The following is a 16,820-nucleotide window of genomic DNA, read 5'->3' on the forward strand; positions in this document are numbered from 1 at the left end:
AATGTTTTTGATCATTTTCACTGAAACTGAAGTTTTTCAAGATAATTTGGAAAAGCGTGAAAGGAAGCGTTCATTCCTTTTGTAAATACTTGAATGGGGCTATTTTGCTTTCCCTCTACCAGATGGCATATCAAAATACAAAGTCCCATGCGCAAACACAAAATAAATGCACTACTTAATAACTGTTTGGAGTTCCTTGCTGGAAAACCTAAATCAGTATGTAGATGGCAAATTATTTTCTGGTGAATCAAGATCAGAACTAGAATTACAAATATTTATTTTGTGTATAGGCATGTACGCCTGTGTGTGTGTACAGAGATGCATTACGTGTATGGGTATTTAGATGTGTGTATGTATACATATAAAGTTGTAGATAGGAAAAAACATTGTCTTGAAGTTTGGATTTAAGTGCGGCAAAAGATTGTAATTTCCACCTCTCACCGCAATATGTTAATATAAGTTTAAAAATTTCCTATGGACTTGAAAACCAAACATCGAATCATAGTCTAGTATGAATTAAATAATTGATTTTATATAAAACAGGATGAGAATAAGTGTTTGTACTCACTGGGTAAGATGGATACTTAGGGAAGAAAAAGGATAAACTTGACGATTTTTGTCTCACGAGACTTAGAGCTACATGGATTTCACACACACCCATCTTACCTTCATCCACGGTGGTCACTGCTTCCTCTGTGATTTGACTTCCTGACCCTGCTGCAGTTTGTGCATAGAAATAAAACTTGTACCGAGTGCTGAAATTTAAATTTTTTAAAGTCCAGCGGGTCTTGTTGGCAGGAATTTTCAAGTCTACCAGAGGGCCTAGTTCATGTGTGCTGTTAACTGTCAAAAAGAATGTAAGATAAAATAAAACAAATGAACAAACCAAACCAAACCAAACACACTGACACAGAGAACAGAGCAATGGTCGTCAGAAGGGAAGGGGCATGGAGTGGGGAGGGTGAAATAGGGTAAAGAGGTCCACGGTATGGGGATGGATGGAAATTAAACTTTTGCTGGTGAGCACACGACAGTGCACACAGAAGTTGAAATAAAGTGCTGTACACATGAAACTTACAGAATGTTATAAAACTACGTTCCTTCCATAAAAAAAAAAGAACAAAGTGCATTCCCCATTAATTGCTGTATGAAGACTATCATAAATAAATGTGTCGACCAAAAATGTTAATCTGGGTGACACTGACTTTTGTAATCCTACTCACTCTTTGTCTGACATAACTGATAACCTTATATAGTCCTATAATATAACATAACAAGGAAAATACATTCTCCACTGGCTTCTAAGCTGGGAGAATTTTATAGTTGAATTGCTATAGCATTTCTTTTTTTAAAATTTATTTATTTCTTTTGATAGAGGTACTGAGGATTGAACCCAGGACCTCATGCATGCTAAGCATGTGCTCTACCACTGAGCTATACTCACCCCGCCCCCTTAGCATTTCTTATCTCTTTGTTATTGCAGGTAGACTTGCATGTTGACAAACCATCCCAGATCTCATCTTCAGAAGCCTTGTGCCAAAGGATCTCTTCTTCTTACAATTTTCTGGTTATACACAGCACCTACCTAATCTGATCTAACAACAGCACCAACCTAAACCCCACATTCAAGTCTGTATTATTGTACAGGTTACTTTAGTTTCAATGGCATATATGTCATTTGCCTTTAAAAAGTATGCTTTGAAGTTCCTTCTGCAATAACACTTGAAGGTACATGCATATATTCTACAGCTACAAAGACATAAACAGTTTGTATTTTAAGATAAGTTTTTTTTTCCTTCTCAAAAACCATATATCCTGGTTTCCTTCTCCCCATAACTTACTTGGTTGATATTTTAGGGTGTATTCAGTCAAAATGCCATTCGGGTGGCTTGGTGGATCCCACTCCAAAGTGAGAGAGTCTAGTGTTGGATTCACAATCTTCAAAGAGGATGGAGCGCTGGGGACTTAGGATGAGAAATACAGTCAGTGCAACAGTTTTTGAAGGTTTCAAAATGTATTAAAATGATGTCTTTCACCAGGTCTACCCAACTCATCAAGGTGTTGGTTTTCTGTAACTCATCCCTGTTCCTGATTCAGCTCAAAATACCTTAACATAAACCTGTAACGGGTACCTGTTTAACTTTCCTCTTCCTCTTTTTTCCTCACCATTGCCATTCAGATTCATTAAAACCATCCTCTCAAACATAATGACCTGGCCTGTACAGAGACCCAAACCAATATTTTTCGAAGAGATGGTACTTGTTTCATAAATGGTGTCTTAATAAAAGCAAACGAGTGGCTGAGTGAAACTATTTTAACCAGACCTTGGAGTAGAAGTACTTGTGTTCTGGGCTCTGGGGACTGTTTTTCCCAACAAACCAGGTGTCTCCAAACAGAACACCCAGCTTACTCGGCTCTGGGCATGCGCCAACCTGCCCAGGTGCAGAGGACTTCTCTGGAGAGCTGACAGACAGCCTCCCAGAATCTCGGGTGATGGACAACAGCTCTAGGGCTGGCAAACCCTTGGCTCTGGTGAAGGCTTGCAGGGTGTCAGATTCTCTGCGGCAGAGGCTGGAAAATCACCAGAGGAAACATGCCCAGTGTTCTTTTTCCCCACAGCTGTAATTTTTATTTTCTCTTTTTTTCACATTAGTTTATATTCATTTTCCCTTTATGGCAGAGTTGTTAAGGGTACCAGTTAGAACCAGCCAGCCTCAGTCTGATTTCTGGTTCTCTCACTTACTAAGTGACCTTGGGCAAGCGGCTTAACCTCCCTGTGGCTGAGTTTCCTTATCTGTAAAATAGCATTAATAATAATACCTCCTTCCTGGGGATGTTCTTAGGATTAAACCAAGTAATTCATGTGTAGCTCTTAGTATAATGTCTAGCATACAGTGAGAGCTCAGCGGTCTATTATTAATATTTGCTGTACTGTCTTCATAGCCACCCTTATAATGACTCTTTTTATTTTTGAATTTTTAAAAATTGAAGTATAGATGACTTACAATGTCATGTTAGTTTCTGGTATATAACATAGTGATTCAGTTATACATATATATACTTTTTCATTATAGGTTATTACAAGATATTAAATGTAGTTCCCTGTGCTATACAGTAGGACCTTGTTGTTCATCTATTTTATATACAGTTGTTTGTATTTGCTAATCCCAAACTCCTAATTTATCCTTATCCCCGACTTCCCACTTTGGTAACTATAAGTTTTTGTGTGTGTGTGTGTGTGGGGTAGGTAATTATTATTCTTTTTTTTGGTGGAGGTACCAGGAATTGAACCCAGGACCCCGTGCATGCTAAGCATATGCTCTACCACTGAGCTATATCCTTCCCCGGTAAGTTTGTTTTCTATGTCTGAGTCTCTTTCTGTTCTTTAAATAAGTTCATTTGTATCACTGTTTTAGATTCCACATGTAAGTGGTATCATATAATATTCGTCTTTCTCTGTCTGACTGACTTCAGTTTGTATGACAATCTGTAGGTCCATTCATGTTGCTGCAGGTGGCAGGATTTCATTCTTTTTGATGGCTGAGCAGCTGGTCTTCTTTTATTCACTTCCACACCAGGATGAAGGATGGTGGCAGCCCTCCTTTGTGACTGTAACCTCCTCTACCCAACCTACTAGGTTCTTGAGACCCTCCTGTCCCTCTAGCCAGAAACCAGGAAGCTGACCTGAATTTCTCCCTCTGCCTCATTTCCACATCTCCTGGGCTACTAAATTCTGGCAATTGCACCTTGCTAACCTCAACCGTATCCATTTCCTCCTTGCCTCTCTGCCCCGGGCCCCCTACAGGCCCTCAATGGCCTTTCCCTGAGCCTACAGCAGTCTTGACCCGTAATTCCAAGCTTCCCCAATCATCCCTTTGAGAAACTGATGACAGCCATAAACTCTCCCTGTGTATAACATCAGGGGGGGTCCTAGAGCTCTTTAAACCCCTTCATCGACCCTTTTAAGGGACTTCAGTCCCCAGGTTAAGAGCCTCTGGCTTGAGGGTTAGTATTTAAGACCATCCATGATCGTCATTCTAAATGAAGTAAGCCAGAAAGAAAGAAAAATAACCATATGATATCACTCATATGTGGAATCTAAAAAGAAAAAAAAAAGACACTAATGAACTCATCTACAGAACAGAAATAGACTCTCAGACACAAAAAACAAACTTATGGTTACCAGAGGGGAAGGGAGTGGGAGGGGATAAATTGGGAGTTGGAGATTTGCAGATACTACTATATATAAAATAGATAAACAAGTTTCTTCTATATAGCACAGGGAACTATATTCAATACCTTGTAATAACCTATAATGAAAAAGAATATAAAAACGAGTATATGTATGAAACATTATGCTGGACACCAGAAACTGGCACATTGTAACTGACTACACTTAAGTTAAAAAAAAAAAAAGACCATCCATGATATGGGTCCCTCCCAGTGGTCCTTCCTCTCTTTTCTCACCTTTCTCTGCTACCTGACAGAGCCGTGCTGTTTCCTACCGTTGTGTCTTCAGACACCCTATTTCCTCTCTTCTTCAATCCCCTGGTCCTCTCTGCTACGACACCACCCTCTGAGCCATCTAAAAGACCCGTTTAGGGTCCCACCAGCAAAAGCCTCCAGTGGAAGGAGCTCGAAACCTCCAAGGAGCAAGGAGGCTGAGGACCAGCGATGGAAATGAGATGGGAGGTGAGACAGATGACTCTCAGAGCCTGCTGGGCAGCTGCCAACATCATGAGCCCTTCAACCAGGAGCCAGGAGAGCGTTTGTCCGTGAACAGCTTGTATCTAAAGGACCTAAGGAACCCCCGGAAGTGATGGGAATCATTTTCAGTACCGGCTTGAGGCAAAACTCAAGACAGGTACAGCCCACTCCGGCGTCTTTCTTACTCCGCCCCCTCTCCTCGCGCACTGGCTCCCACGCGGCCGCGCCCCGGCTCCTGCCCTCCCCTCCCCTCCTACAGCAGCCTGGACGCGGCCCTCCCTTCCTCCTCCCCTCGCGGGGGCGCGTCTTGTCATGACACCTCCCTTCTCCGCCCGACACGTTTGGCCAAGACTTCAACCCTCTAACTCAGCTCTCGTCTGCGGCGCGAACCGTGCCAGCCGCTGAGAGAGACGTGAACTCCACCTGAGCGAACCCTCTTCCTTTCCCGTGTCTTTGCCTTAGGCGAGCACGTCTCCTTCTCACCCTTTTCAGATGAGGCAACTGAGGCTTAGGGAAGTTCTATCACTTGCTTCAGATCAGCAAGTTAACGATCCAAGTCAACATCAGATTAGCAAGGATTCTCACAGCGTGACTGGGTCTGGAGAAAATGTTTAAGTTGAGATTCTGAAAGGGGGTTTCAGGGAAGCCTCTGTTCTGAAGCCTCTTTCCACGCGCCCTCCGGCCACACGGCGGCCGACCCTCGGCCAGCTTGGTGTGTGCTCTGTTCATCTACGGGAAATCACGTCCGGCTTCCAGAATGCACCTCATCGGGGGGCCCCTCCGCCCTGCAGCGCCTCCCGGGGTGCACCTCAGGGCCCCCCCCCGCTCTCAGCCGTGGCCGCCCGTACCTCCTTCCGGCGTATTGAAGGCCCTGTCGGCGCTGGCCGGGCCCTCCCCCTTCCCGTTGACCACTCGGACGTTCAGTGTGTAGTGGCTGAAAGGCTCCAGCCCGGGCAGCATGCCGTGGGTCTTGCTGCCCTGGAAAGTGAGGATCTTCTTCTCAAGATGGCGCCTGTTTCTCTGAGACGAGCCCTGTGCCTTCCAGTAGTAGATCTGAAACAGCACGACAGTCAGAGGACAGTCAGAGGTGCGTGAGGGAGCCCGCAGAGTCGTCGTGCCCACGGAATTGTTTTTTTTTTTCCCAGAAAATTCCCTTTTTTTCCCTCAAAGGAAAACAATTTTTTTCCAGAAAATTCCTTGTTTTAAAAGAATAGTTTCTCCCCCGCTAGAAAATTCCTTTTTTTCTAAATTAAAAAATAGGGTCTTTTCCCCCAGAAAATTCCCTTGTCTTTTTTTTTTCCAAAGAAAAAATATAGTGTTTCATTAACCACCCCACTGTTGTAATACACTTTAAATGTACAATAAGGTAGCCTTTAAATTTGAGGTGGGCTTAATAACGAACAGAATTTCAAATTTCTGTGACAGGTGAACTGCCGCAGTTATAGGTACATATTTAGGAAAACGGTATAGCTCTTACAAGACCAGCAATGAAAGTTTATTTTGTACATTTAAAAATAATTGAAAACATAAACAATCATTTAAAAATTAAAAGGAAAATACAGCACAATGAAAACATACATTTCTCAATTAAACGTACTGCCGACATCGACATTTTAAGGGAAAAAGGAAAACGGTTGATATTTAAGTGCAGACTGACTAACCAGACCAAAAAAAAAAAAAAAAAAAAAGGCTTAAAATATATCATAAAACCTCTAGCTTTCTCGCTTTCTCTGACTAATATTCATATGGCTGGAGTATCACTTAGACTATTTTAGATTAGTGGAAAAGCTGAGAGATACTGATTCTGAGGCAAGAGAGCAGAAGCCCACAGATAATGAGGGGCACTAAATTAAGAATATATGAGGAGGCTGGACAATACTATTTTGTTGGAGCAGTATAAGTAAAAGAAACTAAATAAATGAAACAGCATGAGACCCATGCAGAAGGATTTAAGTATCTTTTACTCATATAAAATATTCTAAAAATAAAAATTGCTGCCCAATACTTACATACTTTTCCAGAGTTAATACAACTTCATGTATAATGTTATCATTTAGTTTAATCCTAAAAAACCACAGTAAAGATTGTATTATGTACTATTCCCACAGTACAGATGAGCCCCTGGGGTCTCAAAAGGCACAGAGGACCCTCCACCTCAAGTGTAGGGCTTTCTCACTAAGTCAAATTCTCAATTAAAAATACTAATTTTTTACATTAAATTGCAGACACAGATTTTAGAGAGCTAGATAAGCAAAGTGTTGATTAACTTTGGATAAAATCCAGAACTGTTGTTTATTAAGTCCTCTTATATTCTTCTCAGGAGTTTACTGGCTCTTTCAAGAGAAATCAACATATATATACACAGAACCCGGCAAATCTTGGGGGAAAAAAACCACCAAAATTGAACATGATGCAGTGCCAAAAGTGACCCCTAGGGGTCAGGGTTTAACAAGTCAAAACTGACTTCCCTTGTAGGTGTAAAAGTTTTTTGACCACTTATTAATCAAAAATATGAATCAGTCTTTCTGAGCTTCCCAAGAGCAAAGATAATTGATGTTTGTAAGAATAACTCAGTTGGGACTAAGTGATCTCAAGAGCAATCTCAATTATTTTAAAAAGTCTGTATTGTTTCCAGGATAATTTCTTATGTTCAACACATGCTGTCAGTATTGCTTTAAACATTGCTTTTCCCCATTCTGTGCACGTGTTGTTTCATTGGGGGAATGTTAGGTTATCTCCCCTCACTTTGTGTGCAGGGAGATTTTGATTCAGCTCTAGCTGGGGTTCTTCAGAGGTGGCCTGCCTGAGACAACACACCAGACAAACTTTCAAGGCCTCTTCTGGCCAAGAAAAGTGCTTCTGGCATTTGCTGATGGCCTGCTTCTAAGAAAAGGACAAAAAAAAAAAAAAAAAAATCTTTCACTTGCCCGATAGCCTTGCAGGTGTCCTCGGATACTTTTCAGAGGTACTGGGTCCCAGTGCACCTCGGCCAAGGTACTGTTCACCACACTTACACGCACATTCCCGGGAGCCACCATTGGGACTAGGGAAGGATGCCAAAGAGGGATAGAAGTATCATGTCATTTTGAATTTCATGCAAAAATAGCTCTGTCTAATAACTTTGGCTTGAAGCATGCCCTAGTCCTAGTCTATGTATTATCAGCAATGAAGAGTAGATTTTTTTTTGATATTTGTTCATTGGACTTTGTGAGAATAACACATCTTTTTAAAAAGTAATAACTTTGAACGTTCTGAATGTATTTTCTACACAGCAGGCTGTTGAAGTGCAGAAATGCTAAACAATATAATTGCCGCCCCCACTCCCTCCCAATCTAAGCACCTTTGGAAATGGCCTTGATGTGCACCTTGGTGAGTCTGTTTTGCTGGGGAAAAGTACATTTGAAACAGCATCAGACACTCACGGTCTTCTCCAGAATGCCCCGTGGCTACAGCTGGCTCTGGCGCAAACCCCACGTCATTCAGGGCCTGAACTTTGATCAGGTACGGAACAAAGGTCGGCGTGCCCGAGACGATGTATTTGGACACATTGGCCACAACCACAGACGTCCATTCATCGTCGCCATCTTTCTGGCGCCAGCTTACTTTGTACTGAAGGCCTGGCCCATTAGATTCGAAACCACTCAAAGGCTACAAGAAAAGCCAAATAAATAATCAGAGCTTCTAAAACAGATTGACTGCAAAATCTTTTCCTGGAAGGGCAAATTCAATTCCCAGACTTAAAGAAAGTGAAACACTAAAATACAAGCCATTAACAATTTTCTCCAGGGACCTTGTTATCTTTCTTTCACTTGTGTTGAGATTCAAAGCTTGTTCGGGACCCACATTTGAAAGGTTGTGAATTTCTATCTTGAAGCAGTAAATACCACAGAAGTCTGTCAAACTCTGGCTCCACAGTCCAGGGTGGGGGACATAAAACTTTTCAGTTCTTTTTTCTTTTGGCCGAGGGGAGGTAATCAGGTTTATTTATTTATTTTTAGAGGAGGTACTGGGGATTGAACCCAGGACCTCATGCATGCTAAGCATGTGCTCTACCACTGAGCTGTACCCTTCCCCCAGAACTTTTCAGTTCTACCATTTCCTTGAGGTATTCTCGTTTGTGTGACAGTACATCACTGTCTATTCTCCTTGGAGACCCAAACTTGTGAGTTATTTCTTTCTTTATTGAAAGTATACAAAAAAAGAGATCGGCTTGTCATTCTATCCTGTTTCTACATGCATGTATGTGTATAACTATGTACAAACAGGTATGCCTCCAACTGTGTGTGGATCTATCTAAAATAAGTTTCAAAATCACACAAGTAAATCTCTATTAGTTTCCCAAGACCAGAAGATGCAGGTAAGCCAAAGAAAAAAGGAGAAGTTGAACTACTGGGAATAACTTGGTACATGTCTTCTGGATGATTCTCCATGACAACAATAATACTAGCTAGCATTTATTGAACACATATATGTGTTAGGTACCATTTTAAGTGCCTTACATGCATTAACTCCTTTGATATTACAAGGTTGGTTCTATTATTATCCCCATGATACAATACATAACGGAGATGTTCAAGAAATGCCTTAAAGTTACACGGTTAGGAAGTGTGGGATTTACACACTTACAAAGCTAGGATTTACACCTATTCATTTGGGTTCCAAGGATCAAGTTTTTAACAACCACACAATACTGTTATTAAAGAGACAGTTTAATAAAGATATATAATACATATTTTCCCCCAAAATGGGTGAAATGGGATTTTTAAAATTCACAGATATTTATTGCAGCAATATTTCTAATAGCAAAATATTTGAAACAAACAAAATTCTCATTTATAAAAAAATTGGTTGAATAGAATATGTTAAATTTACACAAATGAACAACTAAGCAGATGTAATAAAAATGAGGAAGATCTCTATGAGTCAATACTGCATTATTTCCAGGGTACTGAAATGGGATTTTAATAAGGTATTATTTAAAAACAACTTTTCTGTTCCATTCTCAAATACACCAAGGACAGTTGGAGATTTCAAGCAGAGCTCACCTTCCACGTAATCACCAAATTATCGGGCTCGGATCCCAGCCCTTCCACAGCCGTGGGATTTTTATCTGGTTCTAGAAGTGAAGCAGCCACATACTTGTAAGCTTCGGTGCTTTTGCAAACAGGGGCAAACGTTTCTATTTTATTTCAGATCTCAGAAGTCTGGCTTTACCTGCGGCCTTAGTCAAATACTGCTCAGATGACTCGCTGGGCAGGCTGGTTCCCAGGTTGTTGACTGCCATCACTCGGAAGGAGTAGTTCACGTACGGCGACAGCTTGAGCTGGGCTGTGGTCTGCGTCCCGGGGACCTCAGTCTGGTGGTGCCACAGCCCTGCCTCATGCATTGCATCTTCATACTCAATGATGAATTCTGGCCACACCACACACACACACACACACAACAAACCCAAGACAGTGAATTCGGTCACCCAACCGCAGGTTGCTAGGGTAACAGCTGGGTTGCTAGAATAACGAACAGGACAATCTAACGAGAGCAGCTGAACACAAACTGTTTTCACTTCCAAGAAAAATTCATTAGAATATTTTGATTTCAGAGTTCTCTCATCGTCCTCAACACTTAAGCACATCCAGTAATATTTGGTATTCTTTCTCTAGCACACTGAGCTTAGTTTTGTAAAACCCTTTAGAAGTGATCAACATAATCCTAGGAAAGTTTAAGCATACGAAAAGATGGTCGATTTTTTTTCATTCACAGGAGAAGTTAAATTGAATACAGGGAGATACCACTTCCCACTCAACAGGCTGGCCACAATCAAAGGTATAACACACTTTGTTGACTACGACACGGGGAAACAAGCATTCTCACACTGTGGGGAGCGTAAATTGGTACATCTTCTACAGAGGATACTTCAGAACATCTAACACCATTTAATTCAGATACCCTTTGATTGAGAAATTGTACTTCCAGCTATTTATTTTGGAATAAGCGTGCTCACGCATATGTTCAAAGCCACACGGAAAGGAACCCTCACTGCAGCACTGTTTGCAATTGAAACAACTTAACTGCCAACAGCCTAACCGTTCATCAACGGGACTGCCGATGAAACTGATTCTGGTGCATTCACACAATGGAATATTCTGCTGCTGTAAAAACTGAATGGGGCGGCTCCGCATGCACTGAGGAATGATTTCTAAAATATATTGTTAAGTGAAACCAAGGAAGGTAGAGAACAGTGTGTGCTGGACATGACAGTTATGTAAAAATAAAAAGATTTACTATGCCACACACATGTATGTAGTTGCTTGAATGTCCATGTATTACCTCTCAGAGGAGACACACTAACACTGATATCACCAGAGGAACTGAGAGTCCGGAGTGGGAGGAAGACGTACTTTTCAGTGCGTACCTTCTTGTATCTATTAAAATTTGGGGGTATGTACATGTTTTATCCTTGTAAAAAGTGGGAATTTAGAGACTCATTAAGTGCCTACTATGCGATATGAATTACAGATACGGAGATGAACTAGAAAGATGTGCTGCAGTCCTCCGGAGCTCAGTACTTAAGAGTTCTCCCTTCCACCTACATGAATTTCCGGTGATCTCCAGTCTCACACAGTGATGACTTTCATACTTACATCTGCAGCCCCTCTTTCTCCCCTGAACTTCAGACTTGGATAGCACATTGCCTGCTCGAGGACTTCACATGCTTATCCAGTACAGCACCTCCAACTGCACGTGTCCGAGACTGACCCCGATCTTCGCCCCGACTGGCAGTGACAGCTCAGGTCAAAACCTTGCCGCCCTTCACGGCCCCTCCCCCTTCTCTCGTACCCTCGACAGTCCTGTTGGCTGTACCTCTAAAATACGTGCAAAATCTCAGCCTATCAGTTCTCCGCTCCTCCATCCTTCCAAGCCTATTCTAGGCCACCAAGATCTCTTGCGTGAATTATTGTGTGACCTCCTCACTCACAAGTTCCCAGACTTTCTCAGTTCATGATGTGCTGAGTGTTTCAGTCGTTTTTTTTTTTCATAGCTCCCTTAGGTCCAAAGAAGTATGTAACGTTTCTCTGTATTAAGTTGTTAGGTCTATACAATCGAATAAGAGTCTAGGTCTTAACTTAAAATCTACTAAGCACTGCATAACTTCTCCAGCCTTGAAAACGGATTGGACGCCACCTTTTTCATTTCCCATTTCACACTGACTTTCACGTAGTCCTTACTTTTTATCACAGCAAAGGCTTTGCCGAGATGTGATGTGGTCACAATATGAGTTAGCGATAGAATACTGAATCTGTGGACTGCCTCAAGCTAGCATTTCACGGTGTGTCTGACATATGTCACTGTGTTTTTGAAAAACCAAAATTTAAACATTGAAAATTTAGGAAATATCCTGGGGCACCCCGTGAGTCTGCTGGGGTTCCGCAGGGTATTTCAATGCACAGTTTGAGAACCGTGGTCCGGCTTGGTCTCCCCTCTCCCCTTCTTGTTCCTCCGTAGACCATTTTCAATAGGACAGCCAGTGTGATCCACTCCTCTATTATATAAATCCCTACTGTTCCTTCCCAACCTCCCCAGTGGCCCACAAGGTCCTTCACGGTTCCCAAGCCACTCCATCCACCAACTCTACCTCCTTGACCTTCTTTCCTGCTTCACTTCCTCTTGTTAATTTCATTCTGGGCATTCTGACCTCCACGCAGACACGCTCCCATCCTTAAGGCCTTTGCTCCTTTCCTTGATCTCCCTGGAGAGTTCTTCCCCCAGATAATTGCCTAGTGTATTCACAACCTACTTCCTCACGTCTTTATTGATATAGCCAAATGCTACCTTCCTAACGTGGCCTTTCCTGACCACTCTGCTGGTAATTATACCTCCAGCCCCCAGATTCTTTCATCTCCTTTTCCTGCTTTGTTTTTTGCATGGCCTAAATGCAGACACACACACACATACCCACGCCCACAACTATGTGTACAGATATACATGTGTTTGAGCCCTCTAGGAAGCAGAGGCAGACATGGAACTAGATGTGCAGGAGACTGATTTGGGGAAGAGCCCGTGAAAGACAAAAGAAAGGCAGGGGTAGGCAGAGAAGATCTTCAGACCATAATGCAGGTCTGACGTCTGTGAAAGGAGAGGGGGAGGGAGGAGCATGTGGGAGAATCCTGACTCCAGTACAGGTAGTCTCAGCCAGGTCACTGAGGAGCCCCAGAGTTAAGCTGTGCAGGAGGGCTGGCCGAGCTCCAGGACCCTCGCTGGGCTCGGTCACTGGACCAGCTCAGGAAGAAAGTGGCTCACCTGGAACAGTGCAGCTGATCCTTAGGGAAGGGGCTGTGGATGGAGTCTCTGTTGACATTCCTTGTAGTGGGTCCACTCTTGAAAGGAGATCTGAGTAGTGTGTGTGTGTGTTTATATACATATATATATATATATATATATATATATAATGTGTATATACAGACATATATATATATGACATTATATACAATAACATAGTATTGATATGTTTATATATTAATACATTGTATATATACATTCTGTATATGTATATAATGTATCATATATTATAATATATAATGTACATAATGTATATATTATGTGTATATATTATATACACAATGTATGTATTATGTACATTATATACAATAATAAGTATTAATTTCATCTTATTTGTGTCCTCAACTAAAATATAAACTCCATATGGGCAGAGATTTTTGCCTATTTTGTTTTAGAAGAATGCCTCGTACATCATAGGCACATCAATATCTGTTGAATGAATGAATGAATGAAAGCACAGAAATGCCTTGAAATCTAAAAGTATCATTTTAACATGGGTAAAAAGAGTCTCCAAGCATCCTAACCAGCTGGCTCTGGCTAATGCATTGAATTAACTGGAAGCCTCAGAATGAATAAGTGAACGTTCTGATCAAGGACTGAAAACTCCATTGAGAAAGGAACATCACTAAATAACACAAGGTAGACAGGAGGCTTTTGCTTAATTTCAATGGGAATATTCTGCTTTACCAACAGGTGCAAAAAAATCAGCATGCACATCACTTCCGAATTATCTTAGGTAGTCATCAGAAAGGAATTTAGTCTTCTTGCAGGATATACCTGAAGGTAGTAATAGATTACAGTCTTAGGTCTACTCTCTTAAGTATATTTTTTGTTTTAAAACTTCTAAGCTTGTCTATAGTCTAATTTTACTAAGTGCTTCCAGTGTCCTGATGGCGTGGTCCCTCACCTGATTTTATTCTCTAGGCTGATGTCATGAAGGTGAGCAGCTGACATTGGTGAACGTGCCACTTTGTAGCGGGGGCTGATGGGAAGAGAGATCTGATGTCTACACCCCTTTCTGTTACCAACCGTGGGCGTGAAAAGTCACTTCACTCACCAAGTCTCAATTTCCTAACATTTAGACTGGGCATCACACCTGGTCCTCCCATCTTTTCCTCCCATAATAACTGGCAAAATGACTAACTCGAGATACATTTTCCAACTGTGGTGGACATTTAAGGTGATCCTTATGGATCTTGAACACAAAACAATAGTGTATTTGCTTAACATCTTTAGCAATTAATCAGTGTGTCATACCAGAAGCTATCACGGGGAGTAACTCCAGCTCGGAGGAGAAGACAGCCATAAATAAATGTTTTGGTTCTTTCAGTAACGAAGCAGAGAATGCCAGCAAATACCTCTGCAAGGAATTTCAATTGCATGTGATAAAGTGCTTTGAAAATGGTCACTAAGTCTATTGGTGATCAAGCAAATGGCACCACATACTTGTAATAGGACTGTTGTTGTCATCGCCTGGGGTCCATGACAGCTGGACACTCCTGTCAAGTTGATCGGTCAATTCCAAGTCAAAAGGAGGATTTGGGACATCTGCAGACCAAAGACACACATCACAGTTAACCATCCAACCTCAGGCAGTCCTCCTTTACTCAGGACACTACTCACGGAGGGGACTCTTAAAGACACAGCACACGTGACGGCCAGTGAGCATGCGGCCGGAAGGAGGTGAAGACACCTGAGATTGCTGGGAACGCACACGCATGCCCAAGGTAACCCGCCAGTGAGCTCTGCTTGCTTTTCTTTCAAGTGAAACTAAATCCCGCGTCACTAAAGCTAGTGAAGGGGACACGAATGGTTCTCCAGCACTCTCAGTGCATGTCTTTTCAAAAACATAAAGGAGCACAAACAGAAAAAGTAATATGGAAGCTTAATTTCTAATCAATGGGAAACAGAGAATAGTAAATGCTGAAAAACAAAAAAAGGCAGAAACGCATGTACTGTTCAAAGAGGATGCAAATGTTCTTTCTGAAACATGCTAAATTACAGGTTTTGGGGCTTCTGAAGAATATTTATATTTTTAAAGGGAATGCTAAAATTCCTGCTATACAGGTAGCCCTTGGCATGCGCACCTTATGCGGCTGCTCAGTACGAGCCAGTGAGGAACCTGGCGAGATGTGTTTATTCTTAGAGGACACCAGGGTACAGACACCTGTTGGGATGAAGGTGTCCCAGAAGCATGTCTGCCTCTTTGAATGGTGCTTCTGAGATCCAGAGGGTTAATGTTCCCCCAGGGCTTTTCCCAACCTTGCTCTGGGCAGTAACCCTGGCTCTGGGAAGAACCAGAAGCCCTATAACAATATGAACCACCCCCTTCCTACCAGTAAAGAAGCCGTACACGTCCACAAGGGACAGGTGTTCTATAGCATAACTCATGATACGATGTCAAATCCAGCTGAGTTTTTGCCAAAAAATTAATTTTATGTCTGTATATGCTGAATAAAGAAGAGGGTTCTTTAATCAAAGAGATTGCTGGAAAATATTTCTGATTCATTTTCCAGACTCAGAAAAATTTCCCGAGCTGGGAGCACTCTCCTTTTGGTCTTTCTTTCGTGATTCATCTTCCTTTAACACAGTAAGTTGGTTTTCTCTGATACAAAGGGCAAATGCTGTTCTAAACACACTGTTTTCCTACGTAAATTTCTTGAAAATGACATCCCTGAACAACATTTATTTTTCCAAAACAACTTTTAACAGATTGAAATAGAAACCTGATTTGTGGAATGATATTGGAAATCGCTTTTTCAGTTTACGGCTTTTGAAAAAGCACTGTGCTGCTTTACAAGGAAATCATATCAAAGCGAGACTTCCATCAAATGAAATGACTTTCTCATAAGACATGAAATACTCGGAAGGAAGCGGCAACATATTCAGCGGAAAGTTTCAGAGTTCTAATGAAGAAATGATTTACAGCAGTAAATGGACAACAGAGCAGAACATCTGACAGAGACCTTTTCCTTAAGGAAACACAATGGCATGATGGAGAAAAAGAAAGTAATTGAATTTTTCTGCACATGTGAAATCGTTTGAAAGAAAAGAGAGAAAAAAAGAGTCATATTAGTTTACCGTAAATGGGAGCTGGAGTTGGAGTAGGAGCTAGAAAGGACATTAATATAAAGGATTTTAGTCAAAATTAGTAACGGAAAGATATAAGATAGCACAAGAAGACAAAGGCTGAGCGTGATTAACACTATCAAATGGAGTCTTACGCTTAGCTGTCACACATGGCATTGATAAACATGCAGTCACAATCCAGGGGGAAAAAACCCCAACAACTTTAAATAAAAGTAGATTATTTCCCCCAGCTTTCTTACAAAAATATCTGTAACATGCAAAACTACCATTTTGTTCCAGTGCTGCTACAGAGTACATTTATATTAAAATGATCGTCTCAAAGGCATCTTTCAAAGAAGAAAAGTGTGGGTATTTCACTCGCCTATAAAACGGTAAAACTATAACCAGCAGATATTTACTATTGACAATTTTCCTTTCATCCTAAAACAGGGCAGCCAGTTGTGCGGGCTGTGTTCCAGTTCTTACCGACAACGCTGAGCACAGCGCTGGCAGAAACGCTGTCCAGGGTCGTGTTGGCCACACACGTGTAGGTGCCCCCATCTTGGTCATTTACATCAGCTATCACCAAGTTGTCCTTGTCAATGGTGAACCTGCAACGGGAACACATTTGGAGCAGATACAGTGGACATCTGACCACACCCAACGATCATTTTACTGGCATGAAAGAAACTGTGAATTCGATAAAAGAC

The 16,820-nt window shown here is 41.6% G+C and overlaps 1 protein-coding gene across 13 annotated transcripts in view; it reads right to left on the reverse strand.

Moving 5' to 3' along the window:
• The window catches only part of NRCAM (neuronal cell adhesion molecule), a 268,306-nt gene that overhangs the window by 26,088 nt on the left and 225,398 nt on the right, over nucleotides 1-16,820 (reverse strand). For 7 of the 13 annotated variants that reach the window (XM_032484246.1, XM_032484240.1, XM_032484235.1 and 4 more), the window contains 10 exons: nucleotides 16,597-16,721; nucleotides 16,123-16,152; nucleotides 14,488-14,589; nucleotides 9,922-10,119; nucleotides 9,753-9,823; nucleotides 8,130-8,355; nucleotides 7,635-7,750; nucleotides 5,556-5,760; nucleotides 1,842-1,964; nucleotides 667-843 (listed from right to left, as the gene is read on the reverse strand). In XM_032484246.1, the coding sequence (XP_032340137.1) occupies nucleotides 667-843; nucleotides 1,842-1,964; nucleotides 5,556-5,760; nucleotides 7,635-7,750; nucleotides 8,130-8,355; nucleotides 9,753-9,823; nucleotides 9,922-10,119; nucleotides 14,488-14,589; nucleotides 16,123-16,152; nucleotides 16,597-16,721 (1,373 nt within the window). The remainder of the gene's footprint in view (nucleotides 1-666; nucleotides 844-1,841; nucleotides 1,965-5,555; nucleotides 5,761-7,634; nucleotides 7,751-8,129; nucleotides 8,356-9,752; nucleotides 9,824-9,921; nucleotides 10,120-14,487; nucleotides 14,590-16,122; nucleotides 16,153-16,596; nucleotides 16,722-16,820) is intronic. The other 6 variants (XM_032484244.1, XM_032484239.1, XM_032484241.1 and 3 more) reach the window with 1 other exon arrangement.

This window comes from Camelus ferus, chromosome 7 (genome assembly GCF_009834535.1).
Source record: "Camelus ferus isolate YT-003-E chromosome 7, BCGSAC_Cfer_1.0, whole genome shotgun sequence".
NCBI lineage: Eukaryota > Metazoa > Chordata > Mammalia > Artiodactyla > Camelidae > Camelus > Camelus ferus.